Raw genomic sequence first — 22,884 nt, forward strand, 5'->3', positions numbered from 1 at the left:
TGCCTCCATGCCCTCGCACGTGCCACTCCTGCCACTCCTGTATATATACACCCTCCTCCGGTCTCCTATCTGCATCTCAGTTTCAAAACACAGGAGGCGCATCGCAAACGTGCAACGCCGAAACTGCTGATATTTGCCGGAGACATAAAGGCTGTGACCCACAGGTGGAACCAGCACGGGCTCGGGGGCGATAATTTTGAAGGGAAATGTAGGACGTTGCACCCTGGTCCGATCAGCCTTCTTCACTGGAGTGGAAAAGGGAAGCCGTGGCTGAGGCTGGATTCGAGGAAGCCGTGCATCGTCGATCATCTCTGGGCTCCGTATGACCTGTACCGTTCGTCGAGACATTCATTAGAAGAGTAGAGAGCAAGAGTTGGACAAACACTAAAAGGCCATTGGGGGGAGAGCACTTTTTTTTTTCCCGTTTGGTTACAAAACAAGTGAAAGCATAGTAAGAAAAACGAGGAACTAAGAGAGAAACCAAACACACTGATGCAAGAGTCGATGTGCATTTAGGTTCGGGTGGTATCCATAAAGACGATACCTTTTTTTTCCTCCTCTCTTTCGTTTTCTGCTTCTTGCTCTCTGAATTCAACTCTTGGAATTCCGCGTTGTACAATAAATAGGTAGCATTACTGCACAGAAGTAGGATTTGATTCATTCTTCCTTTTTTTTTTCTCTTCTTCTCAAGTTCATCGTATTCGATTCAACAGAAAGTTTCTCAAACCCTAATCGAACTATACACATAATCGAACCTCGATTCTCCAGAAATCATAGACATCCGCATGATTCTTACACGAAATCGAACAAATTCCAGCTCGGAGGAGAAACGAAAACGTTCTCAGGATCACTAACACATCCTAAGGGCGAGGAAATGATAAAGAAGAAACAGAAATTGAGCAAATACAGTTCTGATTCATCCCAGTTTCAGAGAGTAAACCTAAATCCGAATGACATTGAAGCCTGAAAACTACAGAAATTCCGGCAGTAAGCAAATATTCAGAGTAGCCGGAGTAATTTACGACGGAGAAGATACAGATTCCTCAGCTATAACAGAAGCCGACGATTTTCTGTTCGTTCAGATGGGGGGAAGATTCAAAGGATAAACGACGTCGTTTAGCTCCACCTTCCCAAAAGCTTGGATAGTTATGTTCTGGTATGGGATTAATACAAACTAGTTACCAAACAGGAGGTTGACGAACGTCTTTTGTTTCTTAATCCTCTGATCGCTCCAATTTTGGGGAAGTTTCCGACGGATTCCTTCAAATCCGTATCTGTGATCTCGTTAACGATTTAGCTAAACCCATCCTCCAAATGGGCAGACAAAAACATTGGAAAAGTATCGAACTTTATTGTTGCTTCCTTAAAAAAACCGCAAATCTGGAAAAATTGGACCGACCCAGATCTATTGTTACAGAACCGCTTAATCAATGAATAGTTACATGAGCCTTTTGTCTCTGTGATCTCGAAGGAGAAGGTCCCACAGAACCGGAGCTATTTCAAACAAGGTCTAGACAACACAGAATGACAAACATCTCGTTTGATCACATAGCCCATCTTCCTCATAATATACAAAACCAATAAACAGTCATCAAACCTCTCACTCTGAATCAGGCACTCGGCCAGATCCTCAAAAGCAGCCTTCTTTGGTTTGATTTTATTCTCCAGCATTCCCATCAACCGGTCCATTCCCTCCGTTGCACGACCTTGCTTGCAAAGGCCAGAGATCAAATGTTCACGGAGGTTCGCATGCGGTTCTATACCCTTGGAGACCATATCTCCCCAGAGACGTTTTGCTGATTCAGCGTCCCCGTTTTGGCATAATTGTATAATGAGTGAAGCGTACGAGGAAGCGGAAGGCTGCAGACCTTGAGCCACGAGCTCGTTAAGCAAGTTCATGCTTTTGCCGACCTTCCCTTCTTTGCAAAAGCCTCGAATCAGAGAGTTATATGTGATGGCATCGGCCTTGATACCTGTTTCAGACATTTTCTTGAACATCTCAGATGCCTCATCTGATTTTCCACGTGAACACAACTCAGAGATTATTTTATTGCAGGTTGCTGTTGTTGTTCCATAGCCCTTATTGCACGTCTCATTGTAGAGCTCACGGACATGCTCAAAATCACCACTTTTTAAGGACCCGTGTAGCATCGTGTCGTAAGTGTAAGCATTTGGATGTAACCCCTTGGAGCTCATATCGCCCAAGAGACGTTTTGCTGCTTCAAAATCCCCGTCTTTACATGATTTTATAATGAGTAACTCGTACAAGGAAACAGAAGGCTGCGGATCTTGGGCCACGAGCTCATTGAGCAAGTTCATTCTTTCATCGACCTTCCCTTCTTTGCAAAAGCCTCGAATCAGAGAGTTATATGTGATGGCATCGGCCTGGATGCCTGTTTCAGACATTTTCTTGAACACCTCAAATGCCTCGTCTGATTTTCCACGTGAGCACAACTCGGAGATTATTTTATTGCAGGTTACTGTTGTTGTTCCATAGCCCTTATTGCACATCTCATTGTAGAGCTCACAGGCACGCTCAAAATCACCACTTTTTAAGGACCCGTGTAGCATCGTGTTGTAAGTGTACGCATTTGGCTGCATTCCCTTGTCCATCATTTCAAACCATAGCTTCCTAGCCTCACCAAACGAGCCCATCTCACAGAGGCCATGGATCATTGTGGTGTACATGACCCTATCGGGTGCATATCCTCTGTCTTTGAGATCATTGAATACCCGATAAGCCTCAAGACACTCCTCATTCTTACAAAGTCCATTTATGATCTCCTGATACGTATAAATGGTTGGCAAATGGTTCCGCGCTATCATTGTATGGAGAACTTCCGACATACTGGCATAATTCTTCGCTTGACAGAACCCAGCAATCAACTTGTTATATGTAGGATTTCCTGGGTCCAATCCCGTTTTCAAAAACTGATTCAGAAGCTCATAGCCTCTTGCAACCTGTCCACTATCGCAAAAAGCTTGAATCAGACATCCAACAGTCTCGGTATTAGCATCAGATGCAGTACCAGCTTTGATCATTTCTTGGTAAAATTCAAACAGCAACTCAGTTTTTCCGGCTTTAAGGCAACCTGATAAAATTGAATTGCATGCTACAATTGATATACGAATCCCTGCCTCTTTCAGTTGAAAATACACTTCGATAGCCTCCTCTATAAACCCTACTCCGCACAAGCACTTCACGTACTGCTCCAGAGAAGCGGAATCAGGAATAAAACCAGCAATATCACGAACCATTTTCGCAGCTCTCACTGCTTTTGCATCCAAAAGAGCTTCGAAGAGCATGTTAGAGGAAATGGGGTCAGGAGTGCAATCATGATTGGTACACAGCCATTGAAAGAACCGCAGAGACAGAAGCACATTGTTCTGAGTTGCAACCAGCTCCCGGAAAAACAAGGGATCTGCGAAATTAAATGAAGGAAAATCAGATACCAGAGTTTGCTCCCATCTCGGTTTCTCCCTTGTGATCGTAGCGACGATTTTAGCCATCTCCGTGTAGTTTCTCCGACTAATATCCTGCGAAACTCTTTCACCGCCGATTGATCCCGATCCTTCGGCCTCAGAAACGCCATCCTTACCGTCGACAGATAGATTTCGAAGCTGGGCATTAGGATTCCTACGAGCACGATGTCTGAAGAAGCTATTGACGTACGAAGACGCTCTAATCATGGCGTATCACTGCTTGGTCTCAAGAGAATGTCTGATTCACAACTCGAAATCATTCGAGAGCTGGATCTCGCATCGAAATCTGACTAGCTGAATACTCCAAGAGTAAATTTGATTACTTCGTCGGAACCCTAGAGTTTGATTAGAGATGTCAATTTTGAAAACCTTACCCAACGCAACCCATACCTACACCATCACAAACTCTAGGGTTTCATGCTTGATTGGTGAAGAGACGTACTCGTTCTGATAATTCCGCGGTCCTCGCCGTGAACTCGTCTCCGGCGAAAGCTTTTGTCCCAGAGAGTGACCTGACCAGAGGGAGAGGACGGTGCCGAAGTCATGAATTAGGGTCTGACTGGCAAATGATTGGTTAGACACTTACCGGAACATCGAACCCGGTCTGGTTTGAAATTGTACAAAAGATTTCCGGTTTCAATTTTACAAATGTCATTTGAGGAATAACCGGAAAATCGAATCGGTATTCATCTCCATCTGCAAGGCTTCTTGTTTATCATGATTTTTATTGGGCCTCAACTCTTGCTGGGCCTCGAACATTATTCTTCAAATATTGGATAAACATAATTAATTATTTCTAATCCAACATGATAATTTTGGTTACTAATTAACTCAGTAATCAATGATTCAATTCATTACTGTTGACCAAAAAACATAAAAACAGTATTTTAAAGAATAAGTGATGATGTTGTGGGGGCATCACATCACATCGCATACGTGCATGTGTATGTATACATGAACATGATGCACATGTAGTCGTAGGCTTTACCACTTCCACGACGATCCATTTCAATCATACGATACAACGTGCATCAAGAAATGGGTCCACCACTTTACCTTGACGAAATAAATACATTTTATAATATATATATATATATATATATATATATGTATATATGAATGTACATACAAACACACGAAGATGGTGTATGTATTGGAGTGTGTAAGATATGGACTTCAAATTAAAGGAAAGGGAAAGGAGGAGGATTAATAAAGACACTACCATATATAGTTTTCCACATGCAATATTTCTTACATAAATGGCAAAGTGGAATGCAAATATCTAAGCATTTAATCCGTCGGTTTGAATAAGGAAATTAATTCAATTTACTTCCCCAATTAATCCCATTTTACACATGAAACTTTCACCTTCCGGTTTTAAAATATTAATTACGAATCAGTTTCTACATCTCTAATAGCATAGTATGTAATTATTATTTAAGAATATTTGTATTTATTGCAAATACCCAAAAAAAACAAGGCCATCAAAAAGACAAAAGAGAAAAGTCTTCCTCTCCTCCCTTTCCCACCAAACAGGCAAAAGCCGTTGACCCGTTAAACGAGTCCTCACTTGCCACGTGTCTTACTCGCACGTGCCTCCCTGCCCTCGCACGTGCCACTCCTGCCACTCCTGTATATATACACCCTCCTCCGGTCTCCTATCTGCATCTCAGTTTCAAAACACAGGAGGCGCATCGCAAACGTGCAACGCCGAAACACAGCCGAACTTTATCCGAGGTCTCTCTCACCACCGTCAAACATGGTTGAACCGGCGAACACCGTTGGAATTCCGGTGAACCCGACGCCGGCGCTGAAGGATGAGCTTGACATCGTCATCCCCACGATCCGAAACCTCGATTTCCTCGAGATGTGGAGGCCTTTTTTCCAACCCTACCATCTGATCATCGTCCAGGACGGAGATCCGTCGAAGAAGATCTCTGTTCCTGAGGGGTTCGATTACGAGCTCTACAACAGGAACGACATTAACCGGATCCTGGGTCCCAAAGCCAACTGCATTTCGTTCAAGGACTCGGCTTGTCGGTGCTTCGGTTACATGGTGTCCAAGAAGAAGTACATCTTCACCATCGATGACGATTGCTTCGTAAGTTTCTGAATTGTGGTTTTTCTTTTCTGGCTTTGCGTTTTGCTGCTTGATCCTCAGCTGGGCTCTTGAGTTTTGTCAATTCAAGTGCTAGATCTGTTTTCAGGTTCTGGTTTTTAGGCCTGATTGGATCTTTTTTCTTTGAAAGCTGATAGATTTGATGTGAGATCAGGTGACCTGATCGATAGATCTGACAGATCTTAAATTTTAATGATGATATTCAATTCGCTTACCTAGGTCAATTTGGGACACAATGTTCTGAGTTTGATCTAAGCATTCATCTCCATTTACAGGTCTCCATCCAGAATGCTTGGTTTATTGAAAAGGAATTGACTTTGTAACCGATGATTCTCTCTAAATTTTTACCCTCTGGATTCTGTCAGAGCATTATAGCATTTTGATTGATGACGATGGTGATGAGCTGATATAATCTGTGTCATGATAGTTTACTTTACAATGTGCTTGCATGTCATTGCCCAACACTCTTTTTGATTATCATTAGGGACATAGAAATCTTAACTTTTGATTCTCTTTCGTGTCTGTGGGGCCTGTCTTAAAATGAGCTTCTTGAAGCACGAGTGTTCAATGTGAGAATGATTATAAACTGAGTACCACCATGGTAAAGGATCTGTTCATCAAGAACATATATTGTTTAACGAGTTTGGGACATTTGATATCTTATGGAAAATCCATGATTGTGATTGTCAGGCTTTGGATATCATTTTATGTTTTTCTTATCAAACTTTCTTTCACGTATAGGTTGCCCAGGACCCATCAGGCAAAGCCATTAACGCTCTTGAGCAACACATCAAGAACATTCTCTCTCCATCATCGCCCTTTTTCTTCAACACCTTGTATGATCCTTACCGTGAGGGCGCTGATTTCGTCCGTGGATACCCCTTCAGTCTCCGTGAGGGTGTTCCTACTGCTGTTTCCCATGGTCTTTGGCTCAACATCCCTGATTACGATGCCCCGACCCAACTCGTGAAGCCTAAGGAGAGGAACACCAGGTAATAATAACCAGTACTTTTGCACCAATCTATGTTCATGTTTGATGTTTTGCTAATGGTGTTTATCGCATGGTTAGGTATGTGGATGCTGTCCTGACCATCCCAAAGGGAACTCTCTTCCCAATGTGTGGTATGAACTTGTGTTTCGACCGTGACTTGATCGGTCCGGCCATGTACTTTGGTCTCATGGGTGATGGCCAGCCTATTGGACGCTACGACGATATGTGGGCTGGTTGGTGTGTCAAGGTATGTTTCCTCATCTCTCTAACATAATAATTCTTAGTTTTTCAATTCCTAGTGGATTGTTTCATACCTTTCTCGGGGTGAATCCCTCAGGTCATCTGTGACCATCTGGGCTTGGGAGTGAAGACGGGTCTGCCATACATCTACCACAGCAAGGCGAGCAACCCATTCGTGAACCTGAAGAAGGAATACAAAGGCATTTTCTGGCAGGAAGAGATCATCCCCTTCTTCCAGAACGTGAAGCTTCCGAAAGAGTGCACCACTGTTCAGCAATGCTACATGGAGCTCTCCAAGATGGTGAAGGAGAAGCTCAGTTCCATAGATCCTTACTTTGACAAGCTGTCAGAGGCAATGGTCACTTGGATCCAAGCATGGGACGAGCTTAACCCGCCGGCTAACGCTGCTGCAGCCAATGGCAAAGCTTGATTGAGCAGCCAACCACCACCAGTTTTGGTTATTAGCTCAAAATTATCTTATAATTTCAGTCATTACTATCATATTTTGCTAGTTGGTTCTCTGCTTTCTCGACTCTTGTTTGTTTTTCTCAGGTGATGGTATCTTGCTGGGTCTATTTTACAGAGTGATGGATGTATTTCTATTTATTATCAAACTTTAATTATCCTTTCTGAGCTTTGCGCTTCAATAAATAAAAAGCATATCCACCAGCATTTATGCTAAATTGATTGGTCTGCATTGCATGTGACTTGCAGCCATGCGTGAAGCAGTACGAGGAACCAAATCATGTTCCTGGTTCTTGTTCTGGTCTGACCACTGTCCCTAAGAGAAACTTTAAATCTTATAATTAATCAAAGCACACAAAATGTCAAAAGAAACTTCCAAAATGGTATTTTGATTAAAACCATTCTGTATCAACTCGGTTAATAACTCTTAATTGCTACTCTTTAGGCGGTATACCAACCAGTTTACAATACAACATACAAGGAATCCTAACCCAGTTGCCCACAGTACTCCCAAACCTGATTTTGAGGTATAAGCTCGTACAGTAAAATATTTTCCCAATCACATGGGGGCTCATATGGCATCAGCTCTCTGAAGCAGCTGAATCAGAGCACAGAGAACATAACACGAGAGAATGCCGGTCCCATGACGTTGCCCTCCACCGGAAACAACAGACAAGATGGGTTGTGTTTGTAGAAGCTTCACGTCATGAGGATTGTTCTTGTCAGTGATATCTACAACATGCTCAGGAGATCTCTCTTCTAGATGAATCTCATCTGTACCTTTCTTTAGACCTTGAAGATGGAGATGAACATGGAGTGAAACCATAGATTTCTCTCAGTTGAAGAAATATGGAGAATTCAATACCTCCCTCAGATCAAAGTCTCCTCTTTCGGGCAAAGGTGGAAATGACAGGTGAGGAAATGATTTCTCGAAACTCTCCAGCAACTGTTAACACAAAAAAACACAAACTTTTGATCTTGACCCGCTAAACAACCTATCAAAGGATCGAGCTTTATACACAGAGATGAAGAGGCTTACATCCTCTAGGATTGGTTTGTCATAAAGCTCAACAAACTTCTCCCGTAGTGTTCTGTTTAGTTCATCCACATCACATGCATGCGTCCAGTATGAGTCATGAACTCCTATCAAAGTATTACGAAATAATTAAGAAACAAGAACAAGATTAAAGATAGAAGGTTGAAAAGAAATCGAGTGCTCCAGTAAGAAAGAACCTGCAAAGCATATGCCAGCCTTTCTGCAGGCCACTGCAGTCATCATCATATGCGAACCATCAAGTGAGTGAACAAAATTTGGGGGGAACGCTGTCCTCTGTCGCTTGACCATGACCTTTAAAACAAAACCCACAAATTACTATTCAGGTTGTGTTTAATCCTTTTTCTTCCTTTTTCTTTTTATAAGAAAAGAAAACCAGATTCAATTGGCAGACCTTATCCGTTTCACATTGAAGTGATAAAACCTGGAGGGATGTCTTTATCTGTAATCATTTTCGTAGAAATCAACAGCTATTAGATCCAATGGATGAGAACAATGGGTTAAAGCTAAATTTACCATCTCTCTAACTTTGGAAAGAATTTACCGTATGTCTTCCCATTTTGCGGTAAGGTTGCACAACAGGAAGACCCAATGGGGTTGTCCATCGAACTGGCTGATTTTGTGATGCAATAATCTGATTGTCCCAAGAATTTAACATCAAACTCAACGCTTTAGGAATGAATTCACAAGCATACTTACTAAACGGGAATCAAAGATATGTATACACCTTTGCACATTCACCAAGCCAAGACATGATGTCACGTGCAGCTTGAAACATCTCCCCTAAAGCAGTCAATGTCACCTGTCCAAGGCACAAAAGAATGAGCGGATTGATTATGTGGTGGATATAAAAGATGATCCCCTTGTGATATCACGGTTAACTCGAGTATATGGTCCTTGGAAATTTTAAGTTTTTACTGCCATGTTTAGAAATTCAATCAAAGCCTGTACAAAAAGGTTGACTATCCTAGTATCTTTCCTATTGTGATAATTTGGGAAATAGAAAATGTCTAAAGCTTAAATATTTCAAGGCTGTCACTATTTACCTTTGCTGCATAGCAAGCTGCACCAAAAAGTTCCGTATCATCAGTAAAGATACTGCGTTCCTTCAACCTTCTCTTAATTTGATCTCGGGCACCAATATAGGTAACCCCGTACACTGATGTCATAACTGTCTGCTTGACAAGTTTCCGATCCACCTGTAGATTTCAACACCCATTTGGAAATAAAGAGTCAGTCAAATGATTAAACACTAGCTAAACAAGAAAACATTAGACAACTTGCACTTATCTGTATTTATAGACATATATATCTATATCCATATATATACATGTGTGGAATTAAACAGTTTATAAAGTCTATCCACCGGTCCTAAAAACTTTTTGAGTGATAGACAATGGTTTTTGAAGCTGTAAGCCTGTAACATATCAGAGTTTGGATATTCAATCCACCAGGGAAGCTGATAACGAGATACCAAAATTTTGAACTGAAAAGGTGAAACAAACCTGATTGACTAAATTTCTTGCGCGCAATGCATCTGGAAAAACTTCAGGATCTTGTTCTGCATCTCGTCGCATGATATCAAGAACTCTGCAGCATATATATGCATTTAAAATTATTTACTATGATTGAGATCTTATCAGCCATATCATCTTCTTCTCATACACAGGAGATGTGGAACTCACCTAGCAGCTATTCCTGAGTAGACATCCGCTGGCTTCTCACCTGCGACAAGATTGACAGCTGCTGCTCCTAACTGAAAGTCATATTTTCAAATCAAAATCGCAAGAGAATGATGACTAGCATTTAAGTAACAAACATTAAAAAGAAATGGTAACATTACCGTGTCTCTTCCAAGAGCAGCATAATGCTGCAAACCATTGCAGGAACCATCCTGGAGAGGGCAACGATGAAGGATGGGATGTTTAACATAACGCACTTTGAGACAAATCATCCAAAAAAAAGTCACACTGTCTAGAAGACAAATCTGATAACTTATGTCACAAATGTACCTGATGAATAGGAATATGTGAGACAAATGTTTCAGGGCATGGACTTCTTAAAGCTTCAGTAATATTTATGCACACAGCCAAGCACTGAAATGGGTCTTCTGCCTGCAACCACCATCTTCTTCCTTCAAGTGGTCTATCCGCTGAATTAAATATGTCATCCAAGTGATTTTCGGTGAAAGCCAGCCTTCCTTCAAACGATAACTTGTCTACGCCACCAGCATATAAGTTTGCTAAGTGTATCTTCAACCAGCGTAAGCCTGAACTTCCAAGAGGCTTGCCTTCAGCAAACTCTAATACACCCCGGCACAAATCCGAACCAAGATGATTTAGGTGTGGGTGCATGGGATATGCACGTCCCCGGAAATCAATATTGTGTGGATAGTAGAAACCTTCCTCATCTTTCATTTTCCGAGCCACCTGGTCCAAATTTATATAGTTAGGAGAAGATATCACTCTAAAAACGGGATATTACTCTGCTGAACAGGAGAGTGAATCTCACATTGAGCTTGAGTTCAATGTCACAACGCTGAGAATGTCTCTCCCTGTTCTCCTTATTTGCAGATTTGACTTTCCACTTCCATTTTTTGAGAATGTTCTCATCTTCAGTATCTGGCTTTTCTGGCAAAGGAACCTGCAGTTTTGAAAATCCAAGAAATCAAAGATGTCTTGCAGTGCACAAAGCATAAATAATTTTATCCGCAGTAACCACGACTAATGTTTGAGTGTTTGAGCAGACGAAATGGCAATCACAACAAATCAAAGAATGTATTGAAGCAACTCACATCACTGCGATCCACCAGATCAGCAAGACGGCCCCCACTGTTCCATATTCTATCCACAATGCTTAAAACTCTTTTATTTACCCTCCATTTTGCATTTCCAAGTGTATCCAAGGCCTAAATGATTACCAAGAGATATTGCCACAACAGTCTCAGAAAATGTAACTGGTAACCAGCGGGCAAGGAGACAATAAGATCTGACCTCAAAGACTAACTGTAGTTGTTTCCTCGGGGTGCTCTTAAGTGCTTCTCGTTGTTGCTTTGCTCCATGAATACGCATGAGATAAGATGGTAAGAAAAAGTAAGCTCCTCTGTCATAACTGCACAATAACACCAAAAAGAAACAATGCCACGACTTATAACTTCTCACCAATGTATCGAAAAATTCTTCCAAATTGCTTCCGCAGAGATCTAAAGAAGTCAAAGCTTTTCAAAGGCTAAATTTCAACCCTTTCCAACTTAGTTAACAAGACATCAGCTTTGAGATTATCACCAGATCCTACTAATGATTATTGGTCAGAAAGTTGTGAACAAACTAAGATAGGAAGATATATTTGATCCTTTTTATGGTTCAAATTCAAACAAAAAATATTTAACAAAAATCAACAGCAAGGAAGCTAGTTTACCCGGACCAGTTGACAGGGGGGACAAGCATCGGCATGTATGGCATTACCATGTGCCAACCCTGCATATAGAAAAACAATGTTTCAAACTTCCTACAAAATAAATAGATTGTTCCTCATGAATGCCTACTGCCTAGTCGTCTGACAGGCATATCTGTATTCTGTAGGTCCCAAATAACTACTATATTTTCAGCACTCATTCTTTGAGAGAGTAAACTAACCAACAATATGAAACATAAAATGTTCCAAGTTTCCTAAGTGATCTCATTCTTGGTTAATCCTATTTGACTAACAAAATAAAGAAGCAGAGGACCCATACAGTTTTTTCCAGGCCTTTGCGGACCAAAGGGTCACACTCAATCACACCGTATCTCCTGCCACTCTTCCTGTTGAAAAGGAAAGCCAGAAAGATATACCCTTAAGATTACCGGGCAAATGTCAAATACGCATGCTTGAAAACCAAAGAACAAAAGTTCTCACTTGCTGTTCTTTACTGTTTTGAACGTATGCACGAATGCAGGCCGAATATCAGGAGGGTCATCACCCCTCTGATTAGTTGGAGGTTGTATGTAAGCTGTTTTCATGAACAGCTCGATAAGTCGACTTCCAACCTGAAAAATGCGTAAGAAACTATAAAAACTTTTGCAACTCATGCAGCTAAGAGATGCTTCTTATTCAACCCAAAAGTTGCATTGTCAAGCACACACAAACCTTAGCCCTAACATCAGTGCTCCACGGTTTTGAAGCATCGTGTGAGTTCAAGATCTGTCTAACCGCTGGCAACTTCTGTTTCTTTATCAGCTCGCTGACTTTTCTTTTTAGCCAGTCTTCTTCCTTCACCGTAGTTTCTTTTTCAACATTCTCTACCCCCTCACTTATATTCTCTTTTTTCTTCTTTGTTTTCTCCAAGAATCTGCATATCCTTATCTGCCCCATCAGGAAAAAAAATGACATTTTGTTATCAGTTCATAGATCCAAGACATCCAAAACAGCAACCTCAAGGTAGAGGGGAGCAATAATTGACAGGCAAGGGAAACTTGACATATACAAATACTATCATTCATAACCTAACCATTTTCCACCACCGTATAAAAGAATCTTCGGGTGATTTATTTACAAATGTAATTCTGCTGGAGAAAGGGTTCTGTCTTCAATAAGTGAAACCGTCTGTAAAGTGTTCTGTTCGTAACAATGAAGCACAAGTTTCCACTTTCAGTTCAGGCTCACAGTTTCACCATAGTGATTCCAGTTTCCAGCTCCAGAGAAATTCAAAAGAACATTGATTAAACAGAGTAAAACATAAGAACCAACATACCGACCTCTTGTTCAATGGCATCACCTACGGTACAAGCAGCCATAATAACCTTAACACAACCATTATCACCACCAGTCATCAGCAAACCCATCAACTTATGCATAGTGATGACAGCTATCATATCTGCCGGCAATTGATCAATATAATATGCATAGTTTGCTCTGTTCTTCCCTAATCTATACAATTCTTGATCCTTAGCAATCGCTTCACGTAATGGCTCAAACCAACCGAGAAACAACGACTTCACATAAGGCAGATTCGGGGCAAGCTTTTGCTCGCACATATCTGTCAAAAGCTCCTTGTACTCATTAGCTGCTTTTTCCCATGCTTCTGTCTCAATCTTAACTTGTCTTCTCTTGAGCGACTGATACTTCTTCTCCAACATTCCAAGATCTTCCTGTCGTTTCACCCGCCGCAAATGAACCTTCTCCTTCTTCTCTTCTTTCTTCATCTCCCTCAACAGTTCCTGTACCTCATCCACGACAGATGCATCTTCCTCTATGTCCGTTGACGAGACCGCTTCAGCTGCATTCACGTAGCTTCTAGGAGAAAACCGATGAAAGCAACACTCGTCCTTGAGAAATCCGAACCCGGGTCTCCCGGAAAAATCCCCCGGTGCCGGAATTTCACAGGTTCGAGAATAACCCATATCGTGAAACCCCGAGCTTGAGATGGGTCCGATCACCGAAGGCCGAAATATGAAAATTTCCGGGAAAATGGATTCACTAGAAAAACCCAAAAGGCCACGACTTTGGCGACAGACGGATAATCTGACCGGTGACCTTGAAATTGTTTGTTTAGCAATATTTCTCCACATAGCGGAGGATTGAACAACTGGGTTTCGAGAAGAAATCAAGGGTTTATCAAGTGGAACCAAATGATCGAAAAATCTGGTGGGACTTGCCAAGATCACTGTGGGTTTAACACCGGTCATCAATCGAGCTTAATCGAAAAAGAATTGCGAACTCAACTGGGAAAAAACAGTAAATCGAGAGAATTCAAGCGTTGGAAGGATATAATAACTGAGGAAGAATTCAGGAAAATGGGAAGAATTCATAGAGAAAAATCCGAAAGCTGAGCGGGAGTCGTAGAATAAGCGAAGCCGCCTTAAACCTTGGTTAAACCCTTGTTTTGTTTCCACCGAGAGATCTTTTCGTCTCTCCTTTCACCTTTTTTTGTCTTCTCTATTTTCAAGTTCTTCGGAATAAAAAAACAGGATTGCAATGCCGGTTTGCCTGGACCGGGTTCGGTATTTTTGTACTTGGTGGGCTTGGGCCTGAGGTGAACCGCCCAATTATGGGCTTTATGGCCCAAAGTCATGTATTCTATCATCATAAGCCCATGATTCGATGCAGTATGGGTTTGAGATTTTTTTGGTTACATTATTTAATTTATTAGTTTTCAGTAACAAATTATGTGGTATTTTATAAATGACAATTTTTAACTCTAAAATTGATATTATTGTTATGTTTTATTATGTAGAGGAATCTGCACACCAAACATACGGTATTGCAAGCAATTAGCAAATCTCTTTTGGTTTATTATTTTCACATTTTTAAGAACTTTTTCATTCTTTTAATATTTAGTGCAACCAATTCCAAGCAAAGGAAAAAAATAATTTATATTTATATTTATAATATTATTCATCCAAATGTATATTTTTTTCGGCTGATTTTGACTAAAACTCCCCCCATGTATTATTATGTTTCTGCAATCTAGCCCATCTTCTTCTTGCCGAAAACTGACGAGCTGAGAGGATAAATCACTTAAATATACCAAATCAAACGTGTTGCACTTATTTCTCGGATACACCTAAAAAAAATATAATCTATTAAATTTTTTTCGAAAAGACTATATTATCCTTAATGAAACCGTGTAATTATAATTGCAATGTCGTAATTGATTCTAAATATAGTTGTAATTAATTCTAAATACAGTTACAATTGATTTTAAATGAGATAGTAAAAAATATATCTAATTGTTTATAAGATTTTTACTTATTATACGATCCTAAATACTTTTTTTTAGTTGTATACTACTTATACAACGGTCGTAAAGTAAAAAAATATGAAAAAAAGTTATTTCAGGACTTTTTAAAACACAAGTGGTGTAGCATTGAATTTTTTTTTTCTTTTTTTCGGTGTATCGCTGACATTGGTGCGATGCATCGAGTGATTTTCCGAGCTGTGAGATGCTGTCGATGACAAAAAAAAAAAATGGTCTGTCGCAGATTAGGTCTCTTGTCCCTCGCGAATCGCGATGTTCTCCAGAAATGGGATTCTTTCCGTTGGTGCCAATCAACGATGGGTTTTCCATAGCTCCTGAGGTAATCTTCGTTCTAGCTTCAATCTATGCGATTTTACCCGTCTTTGGCTCGACTTATGCCTGATTTCGAGCTTTTCGTCGTGCATTGTCTTTTTCGTCTGTGAGATTTTCACTCGGGGGATCTGATGTGATGTCACGGTGAGCTTCAAGGGTTTTTGCGTTTCTGGGTTGTCATATAATCCGTGAAATTCACCTGAGCTTGGTAGTTTGTATTTTAAGCGTGTAAAGCTCACGGATTGGATTTCAATGAAACTGGAGCGGCTAGGGTTTTGGGGATTGATGAGCATGGATTGCCTCGGGAAATCATCGGATTCTGGAAATATGGTTACTTGTTCTCCATCCACGAGAAGTAGGATTTCTGGAGACAAAGAGAGTTCCCGGAAGCAAGTTTCACCAATGAGGGGTTTTGGTTCGAGAAAGTCGAGCACTTCGGGCGAGTGGGGTCGAGAAATACCAGTCCCTCTAGGCAAAAAGTGGTTAAGATGAAACCTCGTGGTTTAGACGAAGACACGGTTGCTGCTGCTACATTTGGTAAACCATCCCATCCGGACGTTCAGATGGAGGATGGTTTATGGGCAATGCTGCCAGAGGGCTTGCTGAATGAGATTTTAGCTAGGGTTCCACCGTTTATGATATTTCGGCTCCGATCTATTTGCAAGAGGTGGAACTCGATTCTTCAAGAACGTAGTTTCCTCAAGTTTCACTCTCAAGTGCCATCTCACGGGCCTTGTCTTCTCACATTTTGGAAGAACTCGCAGATGCCACAATGCTGGGTTATTAGCTTGCCATTGAAAACATGCTACAGAATTCCGTTCATCTTTTTGCCTCCATGGGCTTTCTGGTTGGTTGGTTCATCGGGTGGTCTTATTTGCTTTTTGGGGCTTGATGGGAACTTTTAAAGCTTTAGTATGTTATCCTTTGACATAAGAATGGAGAACTCTACCAAATATGCACTATAACCAACAGAGGCAATTGATAATGGTTGTAGATCGTTCAAAGTCATAGCCACCACTGATATACATGGGGACAGGTCACTGCCCACCGTAGTGTATGACTCTAAAATTGACAGATGGTCAATGCACCAGATAATGCCTGCGGTTAATCTATGCTCCTCTCATCTATTTTTAGATTCTATCTTTCTTGCAGTATCTTCCATTTAGAATGATATTTATATGCTCTGTCTAATTCGGTTCTGGTCAACTTTCTGTTTTACATTTAATTTTTTGTCTCTTTACCTCTCACAATTGGCTGTCATACTGGAATCCTTAATCTGTTTGGTTTGACAACTTGCTGTCACTTCTGAGGATGAAACTATGTAAGTGGCATAGGGTCTGATTTTGAGCATCTCGATAATTCTTACTATTACATGTAAATCTTATTCCTAAGCCCTCACATCATTGCTATTTAAAATTTAATACATTTCTCTATAGTTTAGCCAACTCATAAAGGCTGATAGGGTAGGAGAATCCCGCAGAGTTGCTGAAGCTCCTATCAGCTATGATTTTATTGACAGCTTCAGTTGGATGAAATGAGTCCCAGAAGACATACTGATGCCTATCTGCGCATGGTTCCTGCAATGGAAGACATGTCAGGACTCCTCCATATCTCCCATTGCCACAACATGCCTTGTCCGGTATGAGAAAGCCTGTACAAGAAAAGGTAAGAATCTGAAAGCATTTCCGTAATTTGTGTATTTTAGTTTCTTTCTCTTTCGTAGGAAAGAAGATTGTAAAAAGTGATTACTCGAGGAAATATCTAATGATCTTATAGAAAGATAGGCATAAAATGGAGGAATGCAGTTGAAGAGGGTGAAGGTCATTACCATAACTAGAGGGATTCACAACAATATCGTGAAAAAGATCGTAAATATCCTGATAGATGAAGAACGAGTCTGGAAGGCTTGAGTTTAGAGTATCAGCCAGCTTGATAACGCGACTGTTGAATGCGGAAACCAAGTTGTTGACCTTTGCAACACAGCCACTGTTGTTGCCGTTTACCGTAGATAGCTGACTAGGTATGCATCCTAGTGGTCCAACCCCAGCTAACACAAATTTTCTTGCACCCAAATTATACAGTCTCTGCATATACGGCAAAAGAAAACAGAGCAATTCGCACGAACATATGTTATATTATATCATCTTCTTTCCTTTCTTTTGTGTTTTTTCCCGCAGGTTTTGATCTTTTTTTGTCAATTTGGTATCATATGTTCTAGGGAGAAAACTTGGTGGTTTTGAATGAAAGTGGTGTATGGTTCTTACTGTATGATTTTATCAGAATCTTATGAACTTTTATAGTTCTCTTCTCTGATATGACCTATACAAAAATGCGTGCCTGACATAGTATGATAAAAAAAAATCTACATCTGGCCGGCTTGCTTAATGATTATCTAAAATAATGCTTCTGTGTAGAAACTTGTGTGAGTGTGAAAAAGACTGCGCCTTTGATTGTTAAAATTCAGTCCTTTGTTGTATGCTTTGAGAAGAGGCTTTTACAATAGTACTATGAGATTTATAAGAAACAAAAATGTAAGATTGTAGTGTGGTCTGAAGTTACCGATAACTGGGCTGAAAGGGTTTTGGTCAGGAGTTCTGCAAAGTCCTCCCCAGTGTAGATTTGGCTGCTGAGGTATCTATCGGGAAGAAGATAATTGTTGATATAATCGTTGCTCCCTGTGTTGATCAGGATTATTGACTTGGCGAGGTGCTGTCTCAGTTCTGCAGGATCCTGAAAGAGAGGTTGCAGCTTTAACTCGACCGTAATCTCAAACTGTGATATCTGTTCATTGAGGGTAGTTCTTGCCCCCTGAAACAAAAAGGTATACATTTTCATTTCCAAACACAACAACCCTTTTGCATCATTGCCTTAAAGTTCTTATATCGTTTAAGAAAAACAGTTCAACTTACATAATGCTGACCGGTTTCGTCTAGAATCCCAGCTGCTGCAGATGCGTAGTTGACCCCTCTCAAGACTTTTGCTCCTATGAAGAAGGGCGAAAGGTAAGGCGGAACAAGTGGCAACCCGAGATGCATAGCTTCAAGATTCAATCAAACACAACACAAGAGGCATTGCCTTTTTACTGAGAAGTTGAGAAAGGTAAACCATTCATTTTCTGCCTTCCTACTTGCACAGGCAAAAACTAAAAGATAAATCTAAAAACCTTACCTACATAATCAACAACTGTGCGGCCATTGCAGAAACGACCAGTTGGGAAGCCAAAGTCGATACCATAAGGGAGATAATTCGCACGTGCAAGCGTTGGGATGTAATTGTTGTTTCCACAGTCAGCCAATGAGTCCCCGAAGATAAACAAGGCCGGCGCAAGAGGGTGGTCCCTTGACTGGCCATGAATAAACGAGACAAGACCTAAGAACACAACAGAGAACACCAACAATTCCTTCATGGTTAGTTTCTCTTCTTTCTTTTTTTTTTCTCCTCTGGACTCTTTTCTTAGTTCACAAGAGAAGCTCTGAGAAGAATGTGTAGTTTCATGTTCCATGCCCATTATCTATATACATACATAGAGACATAGTGACAATGTCTGGCTATGGAACTGGTCCATGGTAAATGACATCATGGAGTGTGGTGGTTAACTGTTACTATTTGGAAGTTTATATACATATATATTTTGTATTTTTGTTCTGGGTTCTTTTCAAAGGGTTTCATTTACTCATTTTTTGTTTTTTTATTCTGTTCTTGGTAAAATGGAAATGTGGATTTTCTCATTTACTGCAATCTTTAATTTTCTTACCATTTCTTTACCCTTGCCTACAGAGACAGCTTTTGGGAGAGGGAATCTACAAACTCACCTATTCTTCATTTTCTTGAATTATTTTTGGCAAATTGGTCACAAGCCATTGATGTTTTTGAGTTAAGCCTTTGACAGTCAATTTATAACGTTATGGAGGGAAAAAGGAACTGAATTTTTTAAGTCATTGAATAAAAAACGTGGGAATTGGTATCTAATCTGCGTTTTGTTGTTGAGATTGAACTGATCTGTGGTGTTCTAATGAATTTTAAAATTATTATCTTCGGTAAATATTTGGTTCTTAAACTTTTGGGCCCATTAATGAGTCCATTCGCATTTGCATTTATTTATTTTTTTCCCATCATATTAAATTAATTTATCTTAAGCTAACACAAGAAAATATATTATTAATATAACAAATAAATGGGCTGGAACCAGATTTGAAATGATAAAAAGAAACATGATATGGGTCAAATTCGGGTAATTTCATAAGCCCAATTCATATTGGATCTCTTTAATTTGGGCCTTTTTAAAGCCCCATTATTATTTTCCAACACTATTTTCTTTTTTCTTTTTTATTTCTTTCTTGTCTGGTATTTACGAAGAGTAATAAATAAAAAATACTCAAGTGTTAATACATTCTTCTTTTAACAAATTATTCGCAACTTTTCGATTGGACACATTATAAAAAAATTGATAACATAATTACGCTGAAGTAGAAAAATTATACTTTATCATAAGGTGAAAAAACGTCATATTTCATAAAAAAAAAATGTCATACTATATAAGAGACAAAAAACTAAAATAAAAAAAGTCAACACGCGTGGAGCAGCAAAAAATAATCATTTCGCCCACTTCTTCCCATAAAAGCCGTGGATAGCTTGGCAGGCATTATTTGAAAATCCAAAAAATATTAATTAATTGTGAAAATCTAGGATTTAGTAAAGGGAAAATGATATTTTCCTACACCAACTTTACAAAATGTGACCTTTTCCTACACGAATTTTTAATTTGACAAAAAACTACACCAAATTATCAAATGTGCCAAATCGATACACGAATTATCCGATTTAACTGCAATTTCCTACACAATCCGAAAACGGTGTTAAGTGTCCGTTAACCGCTGACGTGGCATACCACGTGGCGGCTGACGTGGCACGCCACATAGATTTTTTTACCACATCAGCATGCCATGTCATATTTTTTAAAAAAAATTCCGAAAAAATATGAAAAAAATCGATTTTTTTTTTTAAATTTAAAATAAAATAAATAAACAGCAAAAAAAAAAATACATATATATTCATATCTATATACAAATAAAAATATAAATATATATACAAAATAAAAAACATACACATATATATACAAATATATATACATATACATACAAACAAATATATTTATATATACATATACATATATAAACACATATATATGTATATATACATATGCATATACATACATACATACATACAAAATAAAAAAAAATCACATATATATATATATATATTCATATCCACATACAAATACAAATATAAACATAAATACTTCTATGTATATATACTGAGAAGTTGAGAAAGGTAAACCATTCATTTTCTGCCTTCCTACTTGCACAGGCAAAAACTAAAAGATAAATCTAAAAACCTTACCTACATAATCAACAACTGTGCGGCCATTGCAGAAACGACCAGTTGGGAAGCCAAAGTCGATACCATAAGGGAGATAATTCGCACGTGCAAGCGTTGGGATGTAATTGTTGTTTCCACAGTCAGCCAATGAGTCCCCGAAGATAAACAAGGCCGGCGCAAGAGGGTGGTCCCTTGACTGGCCATGAATAAACGAGACAAGACCTAAGAACACAACAGAGAACACCAACAATTCCTTCATGGTTAGTTTCTCTTCTTTCTTTTTTTTTTCTCCTCTGGACTCTTTTCTTAGTTCACAAGAGAAGCTCTGAGAAGAATGTGTAGTTTCATGTTCCATGCCCATTATCTATATACATACATAGAGACATAGTGACAATGTCTGGCTATGGAACTGGTCCATGGTAAATGACATCATGGAGTGTGGTGGTTAACTGTTACTATTTGGAAGTTTATATACATATATATTTTGTATTTTTGTTCTGGGTTCTTTTCAAAGGGTTTCATTTACTCATTTTTTGTTTTTTTATTCTGTTCTTGGTAAAATGGAAATGTGGATTTTCTCATTTACTGCAATCTTTAATTTTCTTACCATTTCTTTACCCTTGCCTACAGAGACAGCTTTTGGGAGAGGGAATCTACAAACTCACCTATTCTTCATTTTCTTGAATTATTTTTGGCAAATTGGTCACAAGCCATTGATGTTTTTGAGTTAAGCCTTTGACAGTCAATTTATAACGTTATGGAGGGAAAAAGGAACTGAATTTTTTAAGTCATTGAATAAAAAACGTGGGAATTGGTATCTAATCTGCGTTTTGTTGTTGAGATTGAACTGATCTGTGGTGTTCTAATGAATTTTAAAATTATTATCTTCGGTAAATATTTGGTTCTTAAACTTTTGGGCCCATTAATGAGTCCATTCGCATTTGCATTTATTTATTTTTTTCCCATCATATTAAATTAATTTATCTTAAGCTAACACAAGAAAATATATTATTAATATAACAAATAAATGGGCTGGAACCAGATTTGAAATGATAAAAAGAAACATGATATGGGTCAAATTCGGGTAATTTCATAAGCCCAATTCATATTGGATCTCTTTAATTTGGGCCTTTTTAAAGCCCCATTATTATTTTCCAACACTATTTTCTTTTTTCTTTTTTATTTCTTTCTTGTCTGGTATTTACGAAGAGTAATAAATAAAAAATACTCAAGTGTTAATACATTCTTCTTTTAACAAATTATTCGCAACTTTTCGATTGGACACATTATAAAAAAATTGATAACATAATTACGCTGAAGTAGAAAAATTATACTTTATCATAAGGTGAAAAAACGTCATATTTCATAAAAAAAAAATGTCATACTATATAAGAGACAAAAAACTAAAATAAAAAAAGTCAACACGCGTGGAGCAGCAAAAAATAATCATTTCGCCCACTTCTTCCCATAAAAGCCGTGGATAGCTTGGCAGGCATTATTTGAAAATCCAAAAAATATTAATTAATTGTGAAAATCTAGGATTTAGTAAAGGGAAAATGATATTTTCCTACACCAACTTTACAAAATGTGACCTTTTCCTACACGAATTTTTAATTTGACAAAAAACTACACCAAATTATCAAATGTGCCAAATCGATACACGAATTATCCGATTTAACTGCAATTTCCTACACAATCCGAAAACGGTGTTAAGTGTCCGTTAACCGCTGACGTGGCATACCACGTGGCGGCTGACGTGGCACGCCACATAGATTTTTTTACCACATCAGCATGCCATGTCATATTTTTTAAAAAAAATTCCGAAAAAATATGAAAAAAATCGATTTTTTTTTTTAAATTTAAAATAAAATAAATAAACAGCAAAAAAAAAAATACATATATATTCATATCTATATACAAATAAAAATATAAATATATATACAAAATAAAAAACATACACATATATATACAAACATCTATACAAATATATATATACATATATATACAAACAAATATATTTATATATACATATACATATATAAACACATATATATGTATATATACATATGCATATACATACATACATACATACAAAATAAAAAAAA

At 38.8% G+C, this 22,884-nt stretch overlaps 5 protein-coding genes, 2 long non-coding RNA genes and 1 pseudogene across 8 annotated transcripts in view; 5 read left to right on the forward strand and 3 right to left on the reverse strand.

Annotated features, from left to right (window-relative positions):
- The window catches only part of LOC104827128 (probable galacturonosyltransferase-like 4), a 1,995-nt gene extending 1,335 nt beyond the window's left edge, over positions 1–660 (forward strand). Inside the window, exon 2 of the mRNA XM_010560209.1 lies at positions 124–660. Within this exon, the coding sequence (XP_010558511.1) occupies positions 124–363 (240 nt within the window). The 3' untranslated portion in view covers positions 364–660. The remainder of the gene's footprint in view (positions 1–123) is intronic.
- Positions 661–1,381: 721 nt separating this feature from the next.
- Positions 1,382–4,037, reverse strand: LOC104827130 (pentatricopeptide repeat-containing protein At5g18950). Its single transcript, XM_010560210.2, has one exon. The coding sequence runs from the start codon at positions 3,688–3,690 to the stop codon at positions 1,495–1,497; it is 2,196 nt and encodes a 731-aa protein (XP_010558512.1). The 5' UTR covers positions 3,691–4,037; the 3' UTR covers positions 1,382–1,494.
- Positions 4,038–5,141: 1,104 nt separating this feature from the next.
- On the forward strand, positions 5,142–7,502 carry LOC104827131 (UDP-arabinopyranose mutase 2). The gene is made up of 4 exons (XM_010560211.2): positions 5,142–5,584; positions 6,344–6,594; positions 6,672–6,840; positions 6,931–7,502. The coding sequence occupies exons 1-4, from the start codon at positions 5,243–5,245 to the stop codon at positions 7,261–7,263; spliced, it is 1,095 nt and encodes a 364-aa protein (XP_010558513.1). The 5' UTR covers positions 5,142–5,242; the 3' UTR covers positions 7,264–7,502.
- Positions 7,503–7,658: 156 nt separating this feature from the next.
- On the reverse strand, positions 7,659–14,238 carry LOC104827132 (DNA-directed RNA polymerase 2, chloroplastic/mitochondrial). 2 transcript variants are annotated; one of them, XM_010560213.2, is made up of 20 exons: positions 13,086–14,238; positions 12,478–12,693; positions 12,247–12,377; positions 12,086–12,152; positions 11,770–11,828; positions 11,346–11,463; positions 11,147–11,260; positions 10,864–10,995; positions 10,365–10,781; positions 10,196–10,246; positions 10,038–10,108; positions 9,858–9,942; positions 9,399–9,551; positions 9,080–9,154; positions 8,897–8,986; positions 8,747–8,794; positions 8,532–8,646; positions 8,338–8,441; positions 8,164–8,244; positions 7,659–8,090 (listed from the first exon to the last, which is right to left on the reverse strand). In XM_010560213.2, the coding sequence occupies exons 1-20, from the start codon at positions 14,013–14,015 to the stop codon at positions 8,085–8,087; spliced, it is 3,063 nt and encodes a 1,020-aa protein (XP_010558515.1). In that variant the 5' UTR covers positions 14,016–14,238; the 3' UTR covers positions 7,659–8,084. The 2 variants fall into 2 exon arrangements, with proteins under 2 accessions (XP_010558515.1, XP_010558514.1); XM_010560212.2 differs by having other exon boundaries at positions 7,659–8,244.
- Positions 14,239–15,632: 1,394 nt separating this feature from the next.
- On the forward strand, positions 15,633–16,584 carry LOC104827135 (annotated as a pseudogene).
- Positions 16,585–16,720: 136 nt separating this feature from the next.
- LOC104827134 (GDSL esterase/lipase 7) lies at positions 16,721–19,135 on the reverse strand. Its single transcript, XM_010560214.2, has 5 exons — positions 18,569–19,135; positions 18,310–18,437; positions 17,960–18,208; positions 17,229–17,484; positions 16,721–17,051 (listed from the first exon to the last, which is right to left on the reverse strand). Exons 1-5 carry the CDS (start codon positions 18,906–18,908, stop codon positions 16,831–16,833), a joined length of 1,194 nt encoding a protein of 397 aa, XP_010558516.1. The 5' UTR covers positions 18,909–19,135; the 3' UTR covers positions 16,721–16,830.
- Positions 18,716–19,369, forward strand: LOC104827133. Its single transcript, XR_773886.1, has 2 exons — positions 18,716–18,807; positions 19,178–19,369. It is a non-coding gene; the product is annotated as an uncharacterized LOC104827133 (long non-coding RNA).
- A 1,341-nt stretch (positions 19,370–20,710) lies between these two features.
- On the forward strand, positions 20,711–21,601 carry LOC104827136. Its single transcript, XR_773887.1, has 3 exons — positions 20,711–20,731; positions 20,833–21,039; positions 21,410–21,601. It is a non-coding gene; the product is annotated as an uncharacterized LOC104827136 (long non-coding RNA).
- Positions 21,602–22,884: the final 1,283 nt, after the last annotated feature.

Source organism: Tarenaya hassleriana, unplaced genomic scaffold, assembly GCF_000463585.1.
Source record: "Tarenaya hassleriana unplaced genomic scaffold, ASM46358v1 Cleome5, whole genome shotgun sequence".
NCBI classification, from domain to species: domain Eukaryota; kingdom Viridiplantae; phylum Streptophyta; class Magnoliopsida; order Brassicales; family Cleomaceae; genus Tarenaya; species Tarenaya hassleriana.